General features: G+C 44.8%; 1 protein-coding gene across 1 annotated transcript in view; it reads right to left on the bottom strand.

Annotated features, from left to right (window-relative positions):
• ADTRP (androgen dependent TFPI regulating protein) overlaps nucleotides 1–24,056 on the bottom strand; it is a 61,017-nt gene that overhangs the window by 8,989 nt on the left and 27,972 nt on the right. Inside the window, exons 4-5 of the mRNA XM_045865952.2 lie at nucleotides 12,166–12,281; nucleotides 227–378 (exon numbers count right to left, since the gene is read on the bottom strand). Coding sequence (XP_045721908.1) covers nucleotides 227–378; nucleotides 12,166–12,281 — 268 coding nt within the window. The remainder of the gene's footprint in view (nucleotides 1–226; nucleotides 379–12,165; nucleotides 12,282–24,056) is intronic.

The raw sequence follows: 24,056 nt of genomic DNA, 5'->3' as shown, positions 1-24,056 counted from the left end.
TCGTTTGGGGGAGGAGGAGAGATAATTTGATGGGATCCTTTGAGAAAACTCAAACTTCCCCCAGGCTTTCCCTTAGCCTACTTTGGGAGGACCTGTCTGAATCCTTTGAACAAAGGCGTTAAGCATCATTGACTTCTGCTCTTGGACTAGTTCCTCCTGTTTCCAGGAGGAGTGGAAAAAGTATAAGGAAGGCATGTTTCTGTAGGTAAAAGAGAAACAAACTGACCCCATTTCCAGTGGTTGAGCTTCTCTCCAAGTAGATAGATGCCGGCACTAAAGATGTAGCTGAGAGAGAAGAAGGCTGTTAGACCCACCGGGCTGAGTTTGGCAAACACAGGATACACCCAAGTACCCGTCTCAGAGTAGATCCATAGGACCCTGCAGAAAATGACAAGTCACAATAATTAGGATGGTGGGGGTGACTTGGTGGTGGAGTCATTTTATCCTCAAGATCAGTGGGGTTTTGGAGCCCAAGCAGATGAAAAGAAGCCATGGGGATCATTTGTCAACAGCTGAGGTGTTCCACAAACCTACAGAAGTGATTCTTTTCTGGATAAATAGATTTGATTCAAAGAGACATCCTATTTCATAAGCTGGGCTTGGCTATTTTACCTAATCCATTAAAATTCAATGTTGGTGAAAGAATATGGGAGAACATCAAACACATCATCAGCCAAAGAGAGTATGTGAGGACATGAATTATTCCTTTCCCTGAGAGGTATGACCTGCTGAAACATTGAACCTGCTAAGATGGCATCATTCGCTGGCTCTCAGCCAGACAAGTGGGGTTTGCTTTTCTGTACCTAAGAGTCAGGTGTAGCTTTTCATTAGCCCTCTGAGTCTGTTGGAGTAGGAGGGACAGAGATTGAGCATTATTGCTTTATTACAATATGCCTCTTAGAGGTAGGAGGGGTTTAACTGTCGGCCCTGATTTCAGCTCATGAATATAGCCGTGGATAAAGTGTTCAGTAGGAAAGGATGGATTTACAGGAGGCTCAGATCTTGCTCATGTGAGGATAGCATAGAAGTCATTTCTGGAAGCCAAGAGAAGGAAAAGAAATGCTAGGAGAGGAGCCACGATGTCTAAGCAAAGCCTGCAAATGTAGCATGCTGGAAACCAACTGCACTGGAAGATGCCAAAATCTGAAATAACTTTTAAAATTAAATATGGGGAAGATGATGTATCAACTAAGTTTATAATTGGTTAAGAGGACAGAATCTGGAACCAGCCTTCTGTGATACAAATCCTAGTTCTGCCATCTATTAGCTATCTTACCTTCAGCAGTTTATTCAGCCCTTCTGTCCCCTGCCTTCATGTGAAAAGTGGGGGGTGCACACAGCATACATATTATAAAGCTGTCATCAAGATTAAGGGAGTTAACACATGTAAAATAAAGTAGTGCCTGGCCCATTGTGATCATTTAATAAGAGTTCTAAAGCTTCTCTCTTCTTAGGGATGGCACAGAGGGGTCCTAGAAACCTTTCTTTGAGGCTCCTTATCTCTTGTAACAATTAGGATAGGCTAGGTCATGCTTCAGAAACAACATTCAAATTTGGATACCTCGGGTTATCAAAAGAGTTCAGAAGGAAGAATAAAATTCTGAGCCTAATTAAACTTTCAGAAATCCAAGTGTACTTTTGGTTGTTTCAAATACTTGAAATTTGTCAAATGTTCGTGGAAGAGACAAGGACTAGTATGAGGGTCAGGACTGGAGTGAGGCAAGAGAGTCACCAACGGTATGAAGTTTAAGATGCCAACTCTGTATATCAAAGGACATAGTCAAAAAATTAAAAAGGAAACCTATGTAATGGGAAAAAATATTTTCAAATCATATACCTGGTAGAGGATTAATATCCATAATATACAAAGAACTCCTCCAACTCAACAACAGCAAGAAAAAAACCCAACAACCCAATTAAAAATGGACAAGAGACTCAATAGACATCTTTCCAAAGAAGACAAACAAATGGCCAACACACACCTGAAAAGATACTCAACATCACTTATTATTAGGGAACTGCAAATCAAAACTATAAAGAGATACCACTTCACACCCATTAGGATGGCTAATATCAAGTGTTGGAGAGGCTGTGGAGAAATTGGAATCCTTATGCACCATTGGTAGGTACACAAAACAGTTTAACTGCTATGGAAAACAGTGTGGCAGTTACTCAAAAAATTAAACATAGAATTACCATATGATCTAGCAATTCTACTTCCCTGTATATACCCAAAAGAATTGAAAGCAAGAACTCAAAGAGATATTTGTACTGTGTTGATAGCATTATTCTCAATAGTGAAAACATGGAAGCACCAAGTGTCCATCCATGGATGAACTGATACATAAAATGTGGTATAAATATGCAATGGAATATCATTAAGCCTTAAAAAAGAAGGAAATTCTGACACATGCTACAACATGAATGAACACTGAGGATATTATGTTAAATGAAATTAACCAGCCACAAAAAGACAAATATTATCTGATTCCACCTATATGAGGTACCTAAAGTCATCAAATTCATAGAGATAGAAAGTAGAATGGGGGCTGTCAGGGCTTGTGGGAAGGAAGGAATGGGGATTTCCTGTTTCGTGTGTACAGATTTTCGGGGCACCTGGGTGGCTCAGTTGGTTAAGCATCTGAGTCTTGATTTCAGCTCAGGTCATGATCTCAAGGTCTTGAGATAGAGCCCTGCACTGGGCTCCATGTTAGGCATGGAGCCTGCTTGAGATTCTTTCTCTCTCTCTCTCCCTCTGCCCCTCCCCACCCCACACACACTCTAAATAAATAAAGAAAGAAAATCTTTAAACAGACTCTGCTAGGTTCCTCCCTGTCTACCTCACCTACTTCATATTTCACTGTGCTTATCTATGGTGATACCTATGTTCCTGGGGCAGAACCCCATCTAAATTCTTTTTGGCAATTGGGGGAAGGTCAAAGTTTCTTTCTGGGCCTTCTGTTTCTTAAAAATAATGACTCTAAAATAGTCCTCATGCCAAAGAGACACATTTTGGGTGGAAATTTTGCTCCCTTACCTTATTCTGATCAACATTGGAATTCTGTGAGATGCACATTCCATGGGCATGTACATCAGAAGGATATCCATAGCACATGTCTCTTGCATGGCTGCTTCTCATGACAGGCCAAGAAAGGTATAAGGGACAGAAAGTAAATCCCCAAGGAGCTAGGGCTAAGAATTTGGGGTTAACAAGGAGATGTGAATGCACTCCAAATGGATTGTTTTAATTAGCTCACTTTGTTTACTTTATATACTAGAAATTAGGGCTTCCTAGTTTCCATGCCCCTTTATATAAGATAGTCGGCAAATAAGGACATTCCCCTAGAGGCACGGAAAGTTTCTCTTTGTTTACTTCATTTTTGTTTCCTTCAGCATAAGGTTCCACAAAGGAAAGTTCCTGAGGTAAGTTAATGAAGTCTGTAGTTTTACAGAAAAAGAGCAGAGAAAGTTATAGGTGTGTTAAGTATCAGCGAAAAAGTAATAAAAACAAATAATGGTATCAGACAAGAGTGCAATTATTTAATGAGGGGCAGCCAGTGAGAGGCCTGGGTGAGGAGATGCTCATACTCAGGTGGGTCACATCTTTTTATTTTTTTTAAGATTTATTTGTTTATTTTTTTGAGAGAGAGAGCATGAGCAGGGGGGGATCTTAGTCAATGTCAGCTCTTCCCCAGCCCCATGTAGGATCCCATGAAACCACATCTAAATGTTTGTCCACTGCACCCCACTCCAGGCTTTTCATCTCTAAGGGTTTCTATAATTGTCTACTTGCTGGGCTTTCTTGCACCCTTCAATCCACTTTCCATACCACAGGCTACTATTAATCTGGCAATCTTTCCAAAAGAGAAATCTGCTCATGGCACTCCCCTGCCTCCAGGGGATCCCCACTAATGCCTTAGGAAAATATCCAGCCTACCTGGCCTTGCCCTGTCCCCCTTTCCGCCTTCAGATCTACAGCCCATTCATGTTGGATCCTTCTATGTTTCTTAAATGAACCCATCTCTTCAGCTCTGGGCCTTCACTCATGCTGTTGTCTCTGCTTGGAACACCTCTGACTGTTTCACTTCCCAAGACCCACTTCTCCTTGCTCTGTGCCTGGTGGGACCAGACTCATGCTTCAAGTCTCAGCTTAAAAGTCGATGTCTCTACATCAAAAACTAATGATGTAATGTATGGTGATTAACATAATATAATAATAAAAAAAAAAGTCAATGTCTCTAGAAAAGATTTCCCGAAGGTCCTGTAACCCTCATTCGGTTGGGTTCTTATGACACATACTTCCTTCAGCATGAATTTACTCATGGGACAGGGGTCGTATTGATCATGCACATCTGTTTTCCAAGTGCCAGGAAGATGGCAAGTTCTGTAGATGTTTAAATGGATGGCTCTTTGGGACGGTTTTACCAGCACCTATGGTTCCCTTTAATTGCTGTTCACCATGGCTACCATACACAGCTCTCAGCTGCTTGATCCACCGAGAACACCGCAGCCTCTGAAACCCAGGAGATGGACCCATGGCCTTCCAAATTCTACTTAATCTATTGCTCACTTCATTAATACTTTGAAGAGGCCAATAATCCTGTCCCTCAGTTCCCCTAGAGAGCAATTTTATATGTCCTTCTAGAGCTGTCTGCCATGTGAATCTATGTGAGTCAGGCTGGGCGGGCACAGATTGGCAGCCCAAAATTAATGTTTTATAGTTTTCTCCTCCTAATTCTTGTAGCATCCAATGGTTATCATAAAATTTGTAATTTCTGTGTCTTACAGTACAGCAACAGTGGAAGTCTGTGGGTTAGGGACTAGTAAATAACAAGGGGTTTGGTGGGCTTTCTGCATATACTGCCAAGTGCTAACACTCATGCTGTATCTCCCTAGCCCAGTAGAATAATAGAATTAAAGGACCCTCTGGCCCCGTATTTTCATGCTGACTTCCTACAGAAGCATGTACGATGGTCACAGTTGCATCTGAGGCCAGAAGACAAACACAACCTGGATTCACATTTTGTCAATAAATGCAACAAGTTAGCAGACTTCCTACAATGAAAACGTTGGCAACAATGGCTGGGACCTGGTGATTCCTTAAGGTAGGGGACTGAGCCTACCGCTGCCTTTGCAACGCACCCCCACGTCACCCCTCTGCTCACCTGCCCTCCCAAGCTTTGTACTCCTCCCTGCAAAGAGCTCCCAGTCACACATGAGCAATGGCACGTCGAAGACACCACCAGCTTTAGGCTACAAAGATGACTCCTGGACCTTCTCTGTTTTCTACGATCTGATCATTTTTTGCTACTTGGTTGCCCCCTTGCCCCTCTTGCCCCTTAGATGAGGGCACTGCTCCTGCATTCACTTTCCACTTCTCTCTGTCTCTCCCTCTCTCCCTGTCTCCCCCTTCTCCCCCGTCTCTTCCCCCCTTCCCACTCCTTCTCTCCTCCTCCCTCTCTCTCCCCCCCCACTCCCTCTCTCCCCCCTTCCCTCTCTCTCTCTCTTCAGCAACCTCATCCCACCAGGAGGGTTCCCTCCCTGGATCTCCACTGTACCACCTCTCTTGGGAAGGCCAGGTCTGAATGTCCAAACTGAAGTTCCTCTAGGCAAGTGGTTCTCAACCTTGGCTGAAGATTAGAATTGCTGTGGGGGCTTTAAAAATCCCAATGCTCAGGACATATGCCAAACCAATTAAACCAGAATGGGACCCAGATATGGGATTTTAAATGGGGTCTCTTACTTATACCCCCAAACTATTTTTCTGCTTCTTTTAGGTGCAACCACCCTCTTCCCAGTCCAACAGCCCAAAATTCATAGACTTGTCCTTGATTTTTCTTTCTCATTTGCCCACGGCATGCCAATTAATCCATAAAACCTGTTCTGTTCCTTCCACAGTGTGTCTCAGGGCTGCCCTCCGTCCTGTGGGTACCGAGGTATCATTCTTCAGGTTGGTATTGTTTCTAATTTCTGCAACAGGCATTCTGGTTGAACAGGAACTGAGGTTTGCACAAGAGGCATGGGGAGGGCAGCCGGCCATGTCCTCTCCCCACTCCTCGGCTTTCACCTGTTTCCAGTCTGCATCATGGGTGACCCAGGCTCCAAATGCTGATAATAAGGGGGGGGGGGGCAGTTGTGTGGCATCTTTATATTTATTTCATATGTTAATTTACCCGGGGGCTAAGGAGTACTTCTGTAGAAAATGGGGCTGGGAGTCTGATCTCAAGACTCAAGGTTGTGCAACTATGGTGCATCTAGATGGCCCCAGATGAAGGTTGTATTTATACCCAGGAAGGAGTAACAGGGGCTCTGGGCAGGAAATCACCATTAGGCATGAGTGGAAATAGGAGCTGATGTGGGAACTCAGCTCTGTGCATCCCTCTGGCAGTTTTTAATGTATTCTGGAGGTAACATATCTGTATGTATAGTACATGTGTGAGTGTGATTGTAAATGGATGCACAAATTTAGAGGATTGCTATACCAGAGGGCCCAGGCAGCTTCGATGTGGGAGCTCACCTGAGTGAGCACAGTATGGAAGAAAGGAATGATCTCTTATGCTTCATGGGAAGGGCAATTGAGGAGCGACTTTTCAAATATCTCCCCCACTGCTGGGTGATAGCTGTGTATCTGCGTGATGCTTGTCCTCGGCATGCAATGCCTTACCCACTAGCAGAGACACCTGTGGCACCCACAGACTTCTGGTCTACCGAGCACAAGGCGGTGGGGCACTGCAGGCCAGCTGGGGCTGTTGCAGTGGCTGGTAACATCATTCTACTGACACAAGGCACCAGTGGGCAACAGCAGGGTGGGTCAGCAATGGGGGCAGCAAGCTGCGCTGAAAGCAGAGCCGGGCGGAGACGTCGGGCGCAGGAGGCTAGGTATCGTCACCTCTCAGTCTGCATAGGTGGACAACATGGCCAGCTTATTAAGACTCTTAGAGAAGAGGGTCCTGGAGGCCTGGGCCACCTGCAGCCGGGGCAAGGCTGCTCTGAGCACCCAGATGTGGGCTGACCTTGGAGCTATGACATAACCATGGACAAAGAATAGGTCATGGGGATTAAATCCCATGCTAAGAATATTCCGGCTAACTTTTATTTGTGTGTTATTTTACTCTATTTTGCTTCCCACGTCTTGTTGCTCCAATCCATTTTAAGCACCATTGTCAAGACAGACTTTTGCCAACATAATTCTCCTGCCATGTTATTTGTAGCTCTCACTTTCCCTCCCTGCTGTAGAAACAAATAGCAACAACAAAACCTCATGTTGTCTACACTGTGTCTAACCTCTAGCCTGTCGGCCGCCAGCCTCTGGGGGTGGGGAGTTCGAGGACCACTTCCTATTAGCCTCAGTCACCTGCAGGTCTGGTGACAGTGAGGGGCTGACCACTGCTCTATCACGATCTGTGCTCTCTTGGCCTTGGGACCATGCTCTGTTGTTCACTTTCTCTCACTTTTATCACTGCAATCCACCAATCCTTCTGGGCCCAGGTCCAACATGCACCTCTCCTGAAGCCCTTCCCACACCACCCAGCTGGATGTAACTGCTTCCTCCTCTGCATTCCTGGGGCTCCTTATATTTGCTAAATGTCATCCCTCTCCCATCTTATGTTCTTAAAATGCACGGCTCATTCCCCCTTTATTAACTACAAACCCCCTATAGGCAGGGGCTTGGCCTGATAGCACTTGGCTTTTCCCAGCAAGACCAGCCCTGTGTTAGGGGAAATATTTGTTCAATAAAAGAGTGAATCAGAGCCAGCTGTAGGAAGGTTTCTGTTTTCCTGCTCCTCACCAAGACCTCAGAGAGAGTGAGGTGAGGTGCTTAGAGGTGAGAGAGATGGGAGCAGGGAGCAAGCTACTGTATTTATAGGTGAGTCATGCTTTCCAAAGGAAATGAAAGATTTGCAGTTATTACTACTTTACAAAGCTTTATTTTCTCACTTACGGGCCAGCCCTCCAATTTTGCAATCTGAAAAATCACAAAAATCAAGTACCACATGCAAGGCAGTCCCCATGGTCTTGGTGGCTAATTTTAGTTCGTTGTAACATGGTTTCAGCTGGGCAGTGCTTCTCCAGCTCAGAGTTACTGCCGTTTTTCTGACTCATGTTTGTTTCTCACGCTCACTCTCACTCTGGCCTCGGCCCATATTCTTTACCTCATTCCTGCTAGGCTGTTTCCCTATTTGACCATCCAAACTGGCATGCCTAACAGCTGGCCCACGGCCACTTCCCTAAAACATCTCCATGGATATGCACAGTTTGTGGAACTTCGTTGCTGGCCATCTGTGGCTGTGAGGGCCCATGGGCCCCAAAGCCTTGCGTAAGGGTAGAGACAACAGGCAGCAGAGTGCGAGCTCCCACAGCCGGGAAGGATGGGCAGAGGTAGGGGAGCTTCAGTCTGTGGGGCAGCATAGAGGAGTAGTTGCTTCGTCCAGCAAAAATGAAGACTAATGCACCAAATGCTGATTTAGGACTTCATCGGGGATAAGGAGGTCCCAGTTCCAAACCACTTCAGTTCCCCGCCGGGGCCCACCCAGTCACGTTCCAGCTGGTGACGGGTCTCTGCCCTTCCCTCCCTTGCTCTTTGTATCCATCACTTTAATGTCCAATCCAAGCACAGAGCTGGGAACCATGACATCATGGAAGTTTATCAACCATAGAAATGAGGTTAAGCTTTTTTGCATACTACATTCCCCCCCCCACTCCACATTTTGCAGAGTGTGTTTTGCATAAACGGGGAGCTGAACAAATACCTAGCCCTGTGGATACTGTGGGAAGTGAACTGCATTTGGAAATAGGAGCCCTGAGTGTAAGTCCCAGTGCTGATTTTCCCCAGCCCTATGACCCTGGGCATGTCATTTCCTCTGCTGAGGCTTCAGGCCTCCAGTGCTGGATGGCCTCCATGTCACCTCCACCACTCACCCTCTCTCTTTCCATTTGCAGATTGACTGATACTGTCATCATTTGACTAACATCAATTCTCCCGAGTTAGCACAAATGCCACTAACTGGCGTCCCGATCTTGTTCTTCTTTAATTGCCACACTTCATCCAGAGTCCAATCATCTTTCTTACATAAGCCACATTATATCTCTCCTCTGCTTAAAACTTTCCCACAGACAAGCCCTCAGGTTCAAAGTCCGGACTCACTGATGTGAATTGATGATCCAGATTTTCCCTGTCTTCCAGGTCAACCCTCTCCTCAGCAACTCCAGCCCTTTGCAGACGCTGTTCCCTCTGCCTGAAGGTCTTTTACATGTCTCTTTTGACTTACTCTTACTCATTCTTTGGGTCTCAGCTTAGACATCAATTCCCTTCAGAAGCTAGCTCACAACATCCCTCCTGGGCACTCACAGCACCCTGCGCTTCCCCCTCACTCTTTCATCCCTTTATTTGGTCACTTTCTTCTCTCTCAGACAGTCCCTAAAGGTGGCATGGTGCCTTTTCCATCACTGTAGCCTCACTCACTTAGCACAGTGCCCAGAGCTGATGAATAATTGAATGGACACAGGATGCATTCATACAGGACCCCTGTCTCATTGCACCTCCTCTCTCCAACCCCCTAATTCCCTGCATGGTTGGATCACGTGTCCAGGCACTGACAAGCTAAGCCCTATTCACCACTGCTTCTCATCTTTATGGCCACCACAAATTCTCCCCAAAATACCAGTGGCTTTTGTGGTCTTTTACCCTCTTGGTCTCTGAAGATAAAAAGGCAACAGTCAGATGTGACAGTCGATGTCCAACTTCCAAGTCCTTAGGTAGAAAAAGTTAACAGACTGGGTGCCTGGGTGGCTTAGTCGGTTAAGCGTCTGCCTTCCACTCAGGTCATGATCTCAGGGTCCTGGGATTGAGTCCCACATCGGGCTCTGTGCTCATCGGGGAGTCTACTTTTCCCTTTGCCCATCCCCCCACTCGTGCTCGTGCTCTCTCGCGCTCTCTCTCTCTATCTCTCTGTCTCTGTCTCTCCCTCTCTCTCACAAAAATAAATAAATGAAATCTTAAAAAAAAGAAAAGAAAAAGTTAACAGACCAAAAAATGCTGCCTTATGTATTAACTCCAAAAGTTACATTCCGCAAGGAAGACCAAATCAGATGGGGTCCACACAAGAAACAAAAGTATGGAAATTCATATCCATAATCAGCCAGACACCACCCTGCTTCTGCTCCACACATAACAACAGGAAAAAGATACTTTGATGTATCCATGCTCTTACCCAACCCCAGCTTCCAGATATTTTATCTTTAGGGATTTATTCCTTTGGGTTAAGCCAGATATGGCAAATACATGGCACGTATCCTGCCACTCTCCATTCTTATGCTCTTGGCAGATACTGCTAAAGGATGACAAAACTCTTTTCTGGTCAGGTCTCAGAATCCTTCTCAACACTATGCTCCAGACACCAACTGCCAGTAGGTTCCCAACTATCACCTACTCTCTAAAAGTGTCCTTTATAAAAATGCAAAGGCCCCAGACTGGAGAACAGCATAGATCACTGGAGTCTTGGGGTAGATTTATGGAGAAAGTGCTTTCTTTCTTCCAGAAAGGAGGAGAAGCAAGAAAGATTTGGGGTAATCGGGGAAGGAGAGGTGCAGAAGGGTGGGAGGTGCCTACATTGCAGGAGGAGGAGAAAAGGTAAGGGAAGAGCCATCAACGGAGTTCTGGGCACAAAGCTTACGGGCTCTGAAACAAAGGATGGAGAAAGCCAATGAAACAAGCACTGAGAGAGCCCAAGTCTTTTGGATTGTGTTCTCTTTCTGGCTTCCATCTCTAGCAGAGCCCTATACTGAGTTATACCTCCCCCAAATAGGGAGGGATTGGGGGATGACCCAGATTGTCAGATGTGAACAGTTGATGTGAGTATAGACTGGAGAAGGAACATCACGATTAGCTTCCACCTGCAGGTATTATGCTTGGCATGTCCTTATCAGTAGAGCAAGAGCATGGTAGTGGATAAGAAGGTGACAGAATGGGGGTTTCCAATCATCGGGTGGAAGGCCAAGACTTTTTCTTTGATTACAGACCACTGAGCAGCACTTCTGAGTATTGGTGTCACCAGGTGGTTGAATAATGAAATCTAGGCCAGCTACTTGAATTACCTCTCCTGCCTCAAACGAGGCTGTTCTGCAAGCCCCTGGGCAATTACCCAAATGCCCTGTAGGAGCTCTAGTGCCAGATGTTGATGGAAATGAGCCCATAAAAATACAGGCAACAGGAATGGGCCAAACCTAGCATGCTCAACCAGTCAAATGCCTTTTTAGATGGAATATATTTGGATGCGTCAGATCATTCAGCCATCTAAACATTTTATTTTTTTTCTTTTTAAAAATTTTCCCATTTAATATTTTTAATTTAAATTCAATTAATTAATACTATAGTGTATTATTAGTTTCAAAAGTAGAGTTCAGCGATTCATCAATTGCATATAACACCCAATGCTCATTACATCATGTACCCTCCTTAATGTCTATCACTCAGTTACCCCATCCCCCCTACCCTCTCCCCTCCAGCAACCCTCAGTTTGTTTTCTATGATTAAGAGTCTCTTATGGTTTGTCTCCCTCTCTGGTTTCATCTTGTTTTATTTTTCCCTCCCTTCTCCTATGATCCTCTCTTTTGTTTCTTACATTCCATATAGGAGTGAGATCATATGATAATTGTCTTTCTCTGATTGACTTATTTCGCTTACCATAATACCCTCTAGTTCCATCCACATTGTTGCAATTGGCAAGATTTCAGTCTTTTTGATGGTGGAGTAATATTCCATTGTATATCTATACCACGTCTTTATCCATTCATCTGTCAATGAATGGGCTCTTTCCATAGCTTGGCTATTTGGACATTGCTGCTATAAACATCCAAATATTTTATTTGCAAACGGAACCAATGATCAATATTCTCTGGGGGAAAGTAACAAGTGTAGCTTTGCAATGATGACTTGTTCATGAGAGGGAGAGAGGAACGCCTGACTTACTGCCTGTGCATGCACGCCTATGTACCCTTGTGCATGTGATGTTTCCATGGCATCAACATCAAACAATACACATCTCTCCTACCTAAAAATTTAGTGATGGTTAAATCCCTGTTAGCCCAAAATAAAGGCCCTCTTAGAGTATCCCTCATAGTCCTGAAGGAAAAAGTCTAAGTAGATTTTCTCTCTGCAATTCTTACCTGCTGATATATGCAAGGCTAGCAAGAGCCAACAAGGTGAGACCTTTTTTCCTCTGTGGATAGCAATGTGGCCTGAGGATGACTTCAGCCAGTGTGAAGGGTAGTATGGATGAGTGCTGGAGGAGAGAAAATGATAAATCATAATGTCAGGCTGCCCCAGCTGCCTGGCATGCCCCTAGTTCTCTCTTTCCTCTCCAGTCTACCTTCTTACGCAACTATCAGATGAAACTTCCCCTAACTTGGCTTAGATCATGCTCCTTAGATGCCCCAGGGCCTGCAGTGGCTCCCTATTGCCTTCCATGCTGGCCCAAACTCCTTTGTTTGGCCACCAAGGCTCTTGGTAATGTGCTACCCTCCTCTCTGCTCCTGCTTATTGTCCTCCTCTTCCCCACCACCCCCCACACACACTTACACACCCACCCCTCCCCTAAAACAAGGCTGTTTCCCTTCATCTCCCTTTGTACTCAGTGTGCTTGCTCCCACCCTCACACTTTCGTTCATGCCTCAACGCTCTGTGTGGAATGTCTTCTCTCCCTGTATTCGAATCATTCATGTTCTTCACAGCCAACACAATCTTCCACAGCACGGTCCCTGCATTTTCCTCTTGCTAATTTCTCTCACTCAGTCCGACTGCATTTCTATCCTGTGCCATGTAGTCTAGCACTTATGATGTGTATTTGGAAGATCTGGGGGTAGGGTGAGCAGAGAACACTGCTTACTGGGAACATCTAATAGTGTTAGTATTTTATAGTTTCTACATTTGCAGCTGTCATTCTTCTTTCATCCCGGCCCCTCTTTTCCTCGGCTCTTGGCAGCCTCTTGCATCTCTAGCCTCCACCTGTGAACTCCATCCCGTTCCCATTCCTGAGCCCCCGGACAGCTGTGTCAGCACCTCAGTAACCATAGTCGCTGGGGCTTAGAAATGTCACAGAGCCCATATCACCGTACTCCCATGCCCAGCTATGTTGCTGGGGCCCTGGGTGCTAGCCCCCTGAGTGGCCTTTGCTGTCAGTCACATCAGTGTTGTGCTCAGAGGCATCCCCAGGGGACCACAGCTTCTCACTCGACCTCAACTAGCTAGGGGATAGTCAGGAGATCAAGACTCTCAGATGACAAGAAATGTGGCAAGTTTTTATGGGGCAAGGGTGGAATGAGAAGGAATGAATCTTAATAGGGCATTGCTGGGCTGAGAGGTTCTCCTGGGGCCCCAACAGGGTGGCAAGTGGGTGGCACAAAGCAGTGAGGCTTCTTACAGGCCCCAGGTAGCCACATTTTAGTAGCAAAGTTTAGAGGAACAACACTGCAGACAAACCATGGCTTTTATAGACTTTGCCCAAGATTGGTCCCGAACATACTGACAGTTGCACGTACAAGTGGCAAGACATGTAGGTCAGTTGGCACGTCCTGCACCTTTCTTTGGTCTGATTTTAGGCTACAGTTTCTGTGTCTCTCCCTCTAATAAAGGGGCATAGTGGTTAAGGGCACACACTTTTTTTTTTTTTTTTTTTTTGAGAGACAGAGAATGAGAGAGAGCATGGAGGGAGGAGGGTCAGAGGGAGAAGCAGACTCCCTGCCGAGCAGGGAGCCCAATGCGGGACTCGATCCCGGGACTCCAGGATCATGACCTGAGCCGAAGGCAGTCGCTTAACCGACTGAGCCACCCAGGCGCCCGGGCACACACTTTCAAATCTGACCTTGGACTCGATACTGAATCTGTTTGAACTTCAGCTTCCCCCATTATGAAATGCGGAATAGTCCACATGTCATGGAGAGTACAGCTCTGAGGACCGAGATTAGAGTATGGAAAGGGCTTAGTCCTCGGCCCCTGAGAGCTGCCAGTGAGCATTAGCTATGATTGTCACGATTATCACTGATTATGTCCTTCATCTCATCTGTGGACCTGGAGTGGGGTGAAGCAAGGTTCTAGGATGTCCACAGTGCCAGGTGCTCGGATACGGGCAGACAAGCAGCTGAAGCAGGGTCTCAGAGCTGCCCCGTGGTCGCCCCGTGGCTCGCTCCCCAGCCCACAACTGCTGCCCACGCTCTCAGCCGCACTGCCTCAGAGCCCTGGCAATGCCAGGCGACTGACATCAATGCTCTTTTCACCCAGAGGCCACCTCGGGAGGCGAGTGATGGGGCCACTTGCCCAGCACAGCCACCTGCCTCTCCACCTTGCCTTCACTCTGCTGCAACCAGGAAGATCCAACTTCTATTAGAAGACATTAACAGTTCCATTATCTTGGCCATTGATCTGACGGATTTTATTAACCCTGCCCATAGTCAGCAGCTTCAGATCTCTACATTAATGATCATTGGGAACAGAATTCCTGTGGAATAATGTAGTGTGTTCACATTAGGAGCAAATGAGTTCAGAGTGATTAATGCTTTTACAACAAATAACTCAGGAATGCATGACTGGTCACCTCTTCTAGAAGCCTGCCCTTTGCAAGTGACATTCAATTGGATTTCCAAATGAATTCTCCCTGATGACTTCTGGGAAGTTTACTTCAGTGATGTCATTAGTGACGGGCCATATACTGTGGCTTAATACCAGCTAAAAGGTCTTTAAAAGAACCACATTTTTTCGTCGGAGCTGGGGGTAGGAGGAAGACCACAGTCTGTGAACTTTCTAAACACTGGGCTAGTGTGAAGAGCCAAGTGTAACACATTAAACCTCTTGGTATTTCAAATGTGCTGGTATTTTACCTCATGTTCGTATCAATTGTATAACTTTTGTCAAGCTGCACATATTTTTTTTTTTTAAAAAGGAAGAAAAAATCAGTAAGAGAAAAATAAAATATGCTTTCTGCTTCCAAAAAATCTAATAATTAGGCTGGGATTGACACAAATTAGAATGCTGCCAAAAATTACTAAAAACAGTGACTCATTCTGTATTTCAATTAACAGTTTCTCAGTTTCCCTTATAAACAGTGAAGCTGACAAAAATTAATTATCTCAGAGGGGGTAAAATATTTCCTTCCAGAGTAAACAAAACATCACGGGCTGAAACAATAGTATGTGTGAACAGAGAAGATGGAATCAAATTATCTTTCCTTGTCAATTAGCCATCATTTTGGGACATTTTTCTTTAAATATCTCATTCCAGATGCATTAGTTAAAAGGACAGTGTTGCTCTTTTCCCATCCTTTTCTACTAAATCATGCCTTTTCCTCCTGTCCTTGGTGTAGTGCCTACTTCCATCTGAATATCTTGGTGATGGAACTCTAAGCATGAAGAAGTGATTTAAGTATTAGTATAGTCATGCACTTTAGATTCCCTGGCTGAAAAATAGCCTTGTGCATAAGTACTGAAATTTACCAGCCCGCAGAGCATTCTTAAAAGGTCACTTGAGGGGTGACGTGAACCATAATGAGCACTTATTTTTACTCGCCTCATACTAGTAGGGACGTAGCTGTTATAAACAGCTTCCCTGGTTTGAGGCTAAACGTACCATGGGATGCATTTTCCTGATTCTTGCGAAAGAGGCAAGCCTTAATCCCTGAGATAACCCATGGAGCCAACAGGTTTTCATCACTGTCACGAAGGCTCCAAAGACTAAATCCATAAGCTTAGGATGGTCACACTCTTATCTCTAAGATCCTCGGGGGGCCAAGAGCACTTACTTTCCTCCACTGAAGGAAATTCAGGGAGCCTCTACATTTTAAAAATCAGATAATAACATTTAAAAATATGATCTCTGCCTCTTTCCTCGATTTCTTTTCCTTGTCAGACTAGCCCTTGTGTTGCTTTGAGTTGACCAAGAGAAGCAAGCCAGCATCGACCTTCTTGGACTGATCATGGAGAGGCTTTCTCCTTGAGATGCTGTTTCTCATAAAGACCTTACATAATATCGCCCACTTTGTGTTCGGTCTCAAACTTCGCTTCCTTCCCTCTGTTCAGGCAATGCTTACATTTGAGAATCAATTCCTTACATTGACGTTTTCCAAACTGAGGTCCTTTTCCCCAAGTCTCTAAGACAATATTTTTGGTTTGTTTATGGTACTAATATATAGATATTTTCATTTTATTTTTTTTTTAAGATTTTTTATTTATTTATTTGAGAGAGAGAGAATGAGAGAGAGCACATGGGAAGGGTCAGAGAGAGAAGCAGACTCCCTGCTGAGCAGGGAGCCCGATGCGGGACTCGATCCAGGGACTCCAGGATCATGACCTGAGCCGAAGGCAGTCGCTTAACCAACTGAGCCACCCAGGCGCCCAATATATAGATATTTTTAAATAAAATTTTATTACACTGACAAGATCTCATTTCTGAGGACATGAAGGGTAATTTTTACTTACTATACCTGGAATATAACACTTTATGTGTTAAAAAAAAAAAAAAAAGAAAGCCTTTACAAAATCTCTTCAGGGGCAAACACGTGGCCAAAACATCAATTAAAACTTAAACGTAAATACAACAGACATGAAAAGGAGGCAAAACAAACCTTAATAGAATGCTATTATACTCAGGCTTGTTAATACAATGCTGGATCATGTTCCTTAAGCTCAAAAACTACATGTGGTAAAAACACACAGTAATAATTGTTTTGTAATTCCCAATAAGGCCATCTCTGATTTCGGTAACTACCATTCATTTGCCAGCTAAAACCTTGTACCTCATTCCTCACCACTGTAGTTTCTGCCTCTAAAACCCACAGGTTGGGACAATAGTGAAGGTCTTCCTGGGAATATTTTGTATCCAAAAGCAGAAACCATCTGTATTCTTTATGAACCCCTATGTTGTTACAGTTACATTTTTGCTTTAGGTCCATCTGATAGACAGAAATCCAGAAATGTAGACATGGACTATATTGTTTATACATCTGGGGACAACTTTTTTCTTTTTCTATAAATTTTTCTACCTACACTACCTGCAGGTGTCTTTTCAGCCTCAAATACCAGACTTTAGAAGACACAGTGATTGGATTTGTAAAAATTCCCTTTTCCACTTTCTCGAAACTCTAGTGCACAGTCTAGGCACCTATATAATTAAAGAGTCAATGTTTAAATGTCTGGGGAGGGGGATTGGGAAGATAAACCACCCACAGAAAGACCCACAGGCTTCCCTTTGATCTTTACAGTCTTCCTAGGCGGGCTAACACAGCCCAGCTTGGTAAAAATTCAGAAAACATAAGTTAAAAACCAATAGTCTTATTTACCATGGAAGAATAGTACTGTTTGCAATTTACTCTGAAATATACCAAAAATAAGATGAGTTGATGGATGGGTAGATGCACAGATTCGAGATAAAGCAAATTCAGTTAACTATGAAGAGTAGGATCTAAGTGGCGGATAACACAGGTGATCACTGTAACATTCTTTCGACTGTACTTGGTTTGAAAATTTTCATAATAAAAGGTTGGGAGAAATGTGACCTGGAAAGAGAAGTAAATGCTCCATTGGGCTGAGGAAGGAAAGCAGGGTGTTACTTATGAACTCGTACATGAATTGAACAGGCGGTTAAAGACTAACTTTCTGGATCTTCTAAAGAGGGTTTCTAAGTGATTTCTTACTTACTACACTGTGGTCCTTTGGGTTAATATGTAGTTTGACCAACATCTCAAGGCAGTATTCTTCTAATAGGAAGCTAGTTGGCTTTGACAGCATCCCGCCTGGTGAAGAAGTGGCCATTTAGATTTGACCCAGTTAAGGGTGAGGTAGAAGAAAGACCTGCGATCTTGGGACCCTACAGTCCTGCTGTAATCAACGACTCATTCCTTCATGTCTTATATCCAAACTTGATTCCCTTCTAACTCTTCCCACAGCTGCCCAGCCTTTTATTCTCCCCAGCATCACCTCCCTAGCTTTTTCCTATCTTGTACATACTCAACATTGCAATTACACCAACCTTCCGAAAACAAGTTTCACATTACTACTCCTGCTCAGAAACTTTCAGTGGCTCCCTGTTGCCTCGGTCCACTGTCTACCTTCTTTTCCTAATCTCATCTCTCCCTCTGATTTTCCACAGTGTCTCAATGGGCTCCCCATCCTTTGACTCAAACCAGTCTCCTCCTTATCCTGGTCTTTCATTCTATTCCCTTCCCTAGAATTCCTCCTTTTTCCATTTAAGGAGTTCTTTAATTCTTCTCTCCCAACCAGCCACACACACCTTTGAGATGCCTCACAACCAAAAGCACACACGTTAACGTGAGAAGGTATAAAAGAAAATCAGGACCCAGGAAAACACTGAAATGCAAATATGCCAACCAGAGGTTTGCTGGGCTGCTGTGATTGAGATTCAAACAGCAATAGGTTTCCGGACAGCCAAAGTAAAAAGAGAGAGATGGAATGAACAGTCCCCCTTTTTTTGTTTGTCTTTGTTTAGGGAAAATCAAGTTTTTCCACTAGTATTTTCCACTAGCAGGTGGTGTCCCCGAAGCAGAACAGTTCAGAGATCTAGGTTCCATAAACTGATAAAATCTGAAGGCAAAATAATAAAACGCAATCTCTGGAAGGGGATTCTGCCAGTAAGGAGATAATATTGTAGAATTATGTAGGCTTCCGGTGATCTGAATAGTAGATGGACTCCAGAAATACCATTTTCCCCCATTGGGTGTTTTTGTTTCCATTATGAGTCAAACAGTCAGTATTTTATTCTCTGTTTAGAGCCTGAAGTAGAGATATTATACATTGTTGATGACACAGAGATCTAAGTGCTCAGAGGAATTCAGTCAGTGGTAATATTGACAGCCCCTTCCTGCAAATAAGAAGCCTCCCCAAAGAAACAACCCGCTTCTGGGAGCTGAGTGCCCAGCCCTTCCTGCAACCTGTGGGGCCCACGTCACGTCCACCCCACACCCACGTCACATGCTGCCTTTGCACGAGATGCTCATGCTCCTGTTCTTCCCACAGCTCTTTGGGGCTGCACTTGACTCTGCAGGGCTTAGCTACATTCAGTTTTATTTTTTATGCTGTCAATTTAATTTTTACGCAATTTTTTTTTCCTCCTAATCTCACCAGATTATAAACTCTGAGGACAAAGCTCTCATCTCCTACTTTTTCGGGACTCCTCCTCTGCTTAATAAACACATTTTGCCCAATTTTCTGTATTTGAACTTATATATTACACAGTAGAATTAAGTCCTGAATTCAGCCTGCAGAGCCCCTGATGATCGAGTCACCTTGCCCATTTTATTTCTATGCCCTGCTGCTCCTACCTACAGCCTTGACCCCACTCTCACCCCCTAATTACTCCTCCTTCACTCACAGGTCCCTCCCTCACCACCGATACATCACACACTTGTCCCTCCCCTCCATCGACCTCCTCCACCTCCTCCACGCCTTACAGGGCTCAGTGTAGATAGTCCTACCTCCAGGGAGCATTTGTAGCCATCCTGAAACGTCCAGTAAGTACCCTTCCCTGGTACAGTTGGACCTCCCCGTGCTCATGCCCATCATAGCATCACATGATTGCGTTCACCTGATATGGGCCAAACAGGATGGAACCAACTGGAGGCTTAGGGCTATCCCCATTTCATCTCCAGTTGCCCAACACAGTACTTGACCTACTCTGGTCACTTACTATTTCTGGCATTAATGAACAAATCAGTGAAACAAGGGAGTGGGGCAGAAGAGGAAGGGACAGTGTTCCGTCTAGCCCAGGAGGACAGTCTGGCGTTCTGGTATGAGAAGACAGCTGCAGAGGCCACATTCAACTGACACCGTTAGCCACGTGCCAGGCTGTGTCCATGGTCACATGGTCACATCAATCCCTCTTCAGGCTGATCACCTATCAATGGTGCCTCAAAGGCTGAAAGTGGGTGTTGCGGGTCACAGGGAAACCTGTGAGCAATTTGACTACCGGGAACAAGCTCAGGGTGTCAATGTCATGGCAACTCAGTTGGAGACTCAATTAAGGGGTGTCACCATCCAGGAGCCGGCAGCCCCGCAGGAAGTCAAAACCTACGTAACTAGCAGAGAAGCTGTGCTTTGCTCACTTTGGGATCTGCTGGCCATGACTCTCCGCTTGGAGATCGGGCCAGGTGGAACCCCCCCAGGTTTTGTTCGCTATTTTCTTTGTATCTCCTCCTCTGTATCAGTGTGTAATCCACCCTTCCTCCCTGCTTCTGTGCCTGGCTCCAGATAGCACACATGGAGACTTGTTTTTAAGACATAGACAGATGGGCAGTTGGAGGGAGGAGACTGTTCTTTTCAAGAAAGAGAAAGTTTCAGAAGCACGAGAATCTACTCTTGCTTTAAGAGCTACGCTGTCTCAGGGCACCACTGCCTCCCCTCAGATATCACATCACGGTGGCAATAAAGGACACAACGTGTAGGCAGCTGGTCTCCCTGGGAGATAAGAGCAATGCAGGAAAGCACCCTGTAAGCACAGGCCCCAGGGCAGAGTTCCAAACTCCCCACATGACTGATCCCATGATGGACGGGTTTCCACAATTTCTCCTTCCTGACTCTGGCTCTCCCTTGCTGACCCATCAGGGTATTCCTAAAGGGACTCACCAGCTGTTCTGCAAGAGCCGCAGTTGCTGGCTGATGACTTTCCCGAACACAAGTAGTTGGTTGATTTAGGGGTAGTCTGTGGGTGGGTGACGAGGGACGCATGAGCTCACTGCAGGGGTGTCTCACCCATAGAGGAGGCAGTGGCCAGGAGGGGCATTATAGGATGGTTAGCAGCATCCTTGGCTTCTACTCCCTAGATGCCAGGATATGCCTAGATACCAACCCCCCTCCATTGTGACCATCAAAACTGTCTCCACATATTGCCAAATGTCCCCTGGTGAGCAAAATTAATCCCTGTTGAGAATGCCTGATTTAAGTAATTAATTAGCAAAGGAAGAGCATCTTACAGAGGTAGTTGACAAGGAGCAGTTAGAAAGTCTGGAGGTGAGGCACCTGGGTGCTTCAGTGGGTTAAGCCTCTGCCTTCCGCTCGGGTCCTGGGATTGAGCTCCACATTGGGCTCCCTGCTCAGCAGGGAGCCTGCTTCTCCCTCTCCCTCTGCCTGCTCCTCCCTCTGCTTGTGCCCTCTCTTTCTCTCTCAAATAAACAAATAAAATCTTAAAAAAAAAAAAAAGTCTGGAGGTAAGGTAAAGAAGGAAAGAGAAATTTTTGATAAATATGGTCAAATGTGTCAAGTGTTGAGAAGGTATCAAGGCATGAGCACCCCTCCTCCCCAACCCAGTTTTAAAGACAAGAAGGCTGCAATGAGTAACCAGGAGCTTGTTCCTTGTGTTCCCAAATTGCTTGTTCTTCCTTCCAGGTTGACTCCCATTGTTCCTTGTCCAGTTCCCTGTACCTCTGGGTTTTAGCCTTTTATTCATGGTAATCTTGGGCTTGGACCTCGGAGCCCCTGGGCACGGGGGAAGGGCTAGCATGGCGATGTCTCTGTGGCTGCCACTGCCATCGGTTCTACAAACCCTAAGGCTGGGTAGAAACTAAAACAACTTTCTAAGTGCAAAATTTGGGAACCTACATTCAGGACAACTTGATGACAGTATGCTTGCTCAGATCCCCCTACACCCCTGGGAATGCAAGCCTGGGGCACTGAGACAATCCTCCCACAGCCAAGAAATTTGCTTCACTTCCTTATCACAGTTTTCTTAGGAAAAACAAAACAAAATTTCTCAAAAGGTCACAAAATTCCTTCTCACCACTGAATAGTAAAATGTGGCTTTTATGAGCTCCTAGATGTGTTTTGAGAGCGATGCCCAAAACACACAAGCTTTTATTCCTACTAGTTCACACTAGGAGAACTCTCTGGAATAACCCTCTGAAATAATCCTGCACTTTTTGGTTTCCACACTCAGAAAAAAAAAAAAAAACCACAAAGGTTTTTGTTTTGTTTTGTTTACCTTTAAATCTGAATTTTTACTGGTAAAATCGGTTCCTATTAAGGGAAGTGAAATGCTGAACTCTCCCTTGCCTTTATGAGGCTTTTTTTTTTTTTTTTTTTTATTCTGCCCTCAACATAAAGAAGACTCTTGATTACTATTGAGGTGTTCAAACATTAGGTTCCATGGCAGTCACCAAAGAACTTGTTCTATTTCTATTGAAGTTCTACATTTGTGGGTTCACTTTTCACATACATTTACTAATGCACCCCAGTAGTAGCCTCTTTGCTCATCAGCAGAAACCCATGGTTGGATCTATTATCAACCAAGCAAGCCTGGCAATAAAGAGGCTGGGGAATTGACCTTTCACACATTTTCACAGAGACGGAAAGAGGCTGTTTTTTCAATGGATTCTCCTTGTTTTTTCTTTGACCACCTCTCTTTCATCTGGTTAACTCCAACGTGGTCATGTCTTCATTCTTCTTAGTTTCAGCCTCTGCCAGTCTTCTTCCCTGATTCAATGGCTATTTTGAACTCCCTTTGGCTACATGAATACTCAGTTACCTAATTAACATCTGTTGATGGTGATAACAGAGGAAGATGTAAGCCTGAAAAGCCTGCCAGAGAACATTCACCTCCCAGCCACAGTCCCCATCAGAAAAAAACAGTATTTTTCTTTTAATAAAAGATATGTAATTACCATGACTCTGTGCATCTCTTTGAACATACATCAGTCAGTAGTATATCATGTGTCAGAAAGAACAACCAAAATCCGCATAGATATTTCAAGACATCAGTAATCCCTCTAGAATTCTCCTCACTTAGAACTTTCTGAACAAAAGAACACCTCACAGTTTCAAAGCATTTAGTGTCAGCCACAGACTCTAAAGGCAGGCCTCCTAAAGCTTCCTCTCTGCCTCCAACACCCCCTTCACCCCAGCACATCCCACTCCGCCCCTGAGGAGGAATTGTGGGGCCAGTCAAGGGCACAAGGAAGCTACCAGAGTAAGAGGTGAAGAGTTCATTCATTCTTCCATGCAACAATCTTTAATAAGGGCCTACCTCATGCTAGGTGCTGTGAGAGGTGCTAGGATTAAGAGATAAATATGGGTACCTGGGTGGCTCGGTTGGTTAAGCGTCTGACTCTTGATTTCAACTCAGGTCATGATCTCAGGGTGGTGAGATTCTCTCTATCCCTCTCCCTATGCTTTTCCCCTTCTCTTAAAAAAAAAAAAAAAAGGTAAACGTATGTGGTCCCTGCCCTTGTAGATCTTAGAGTCTAGTCAGCAAGATTTTCCATAAACAAGTAAAAAACCACATAGATACCAATCATATTATATGTTATGAAGGAAACAAACAGGAATCTGCACCAGAAGAAAAGTGGGGCGGCATACTTTAATTAGGGTAGACAGGGAAGGCCATCCTGAAGAGGTCATTTCTGAGCTGGGGCCTAAATGATAAGAGCGAGCCATGAAAGAGCAGGAGGACAACATTTCTGATAAAGAGGACAAAGCATGTGCAAAGGTCCTGGTATAGGAAAGAGCTCCATAAGGGTGGCAGGCTCAGAGCAGAGGCCAGGTTCATCAGACATGGCAGGCCACAGGAGGGAGTTTGGGTATCATTCTAAGTGTAACAGAAAATCACTGAAGAGTATTAGGAGGGAATACTCAGTTTCAATCCATTTTGCTGTTATATGGAGAAGGTTGAGCATGGAAGCAGGAAGACCAGTTTGGAGGTGGTGAGTGCTTTAGATGAGAAGAGACTGTGGACACACTGTTGGCAGTGTGGAGCTAGAAAGTGAACAGATTTGCTAAACATTTTGGAGGCAGAATGGACAGGATTAGCTAATGGATTGGATGTGAGGGTGATGGGATGGTGGGAGGTGGCAAGGTCAATGCTGGTTTCTGTCTTGAGCAATTGGCAAGATGGCGGCTCCATTTTCTGAGAAAGAGGAGCCCTGGCCAGATTTGGCAGTGAGTATAACATGTCCACTTCAGGACCTGTTGACCTAAAGGTGTCTGGGACACTCCTATAGATAATGTCTATAACAGATGTGTAAGGTAGGCAGTTAGATGCGAGTCAGGAACTCAAAGGAGGGCTGGGC

This window comes from Mirounga angustirostris, unplaced genomic scaffold (genome assembly GCF_029215605.1).
Source record: "Mirounga angustirostris isolate CCGP_5_RB_7025 unplaced genomic scaffold, mMirAng1.0.hap1 SCAF_8, whole genome shotgun sequence".
Classification (NCBI taxonomy): Eukaryota; Metazoa; Chordata; class Mammalia; order Carnivora; family Phocidae; genus Mirounga; species Mirounga angustirostris.
The sequence above is the reverse complement of the archived record's forward strand: the minus strand, read 5'-3'. Positions and strand labels throughout refer to the sequence as shown.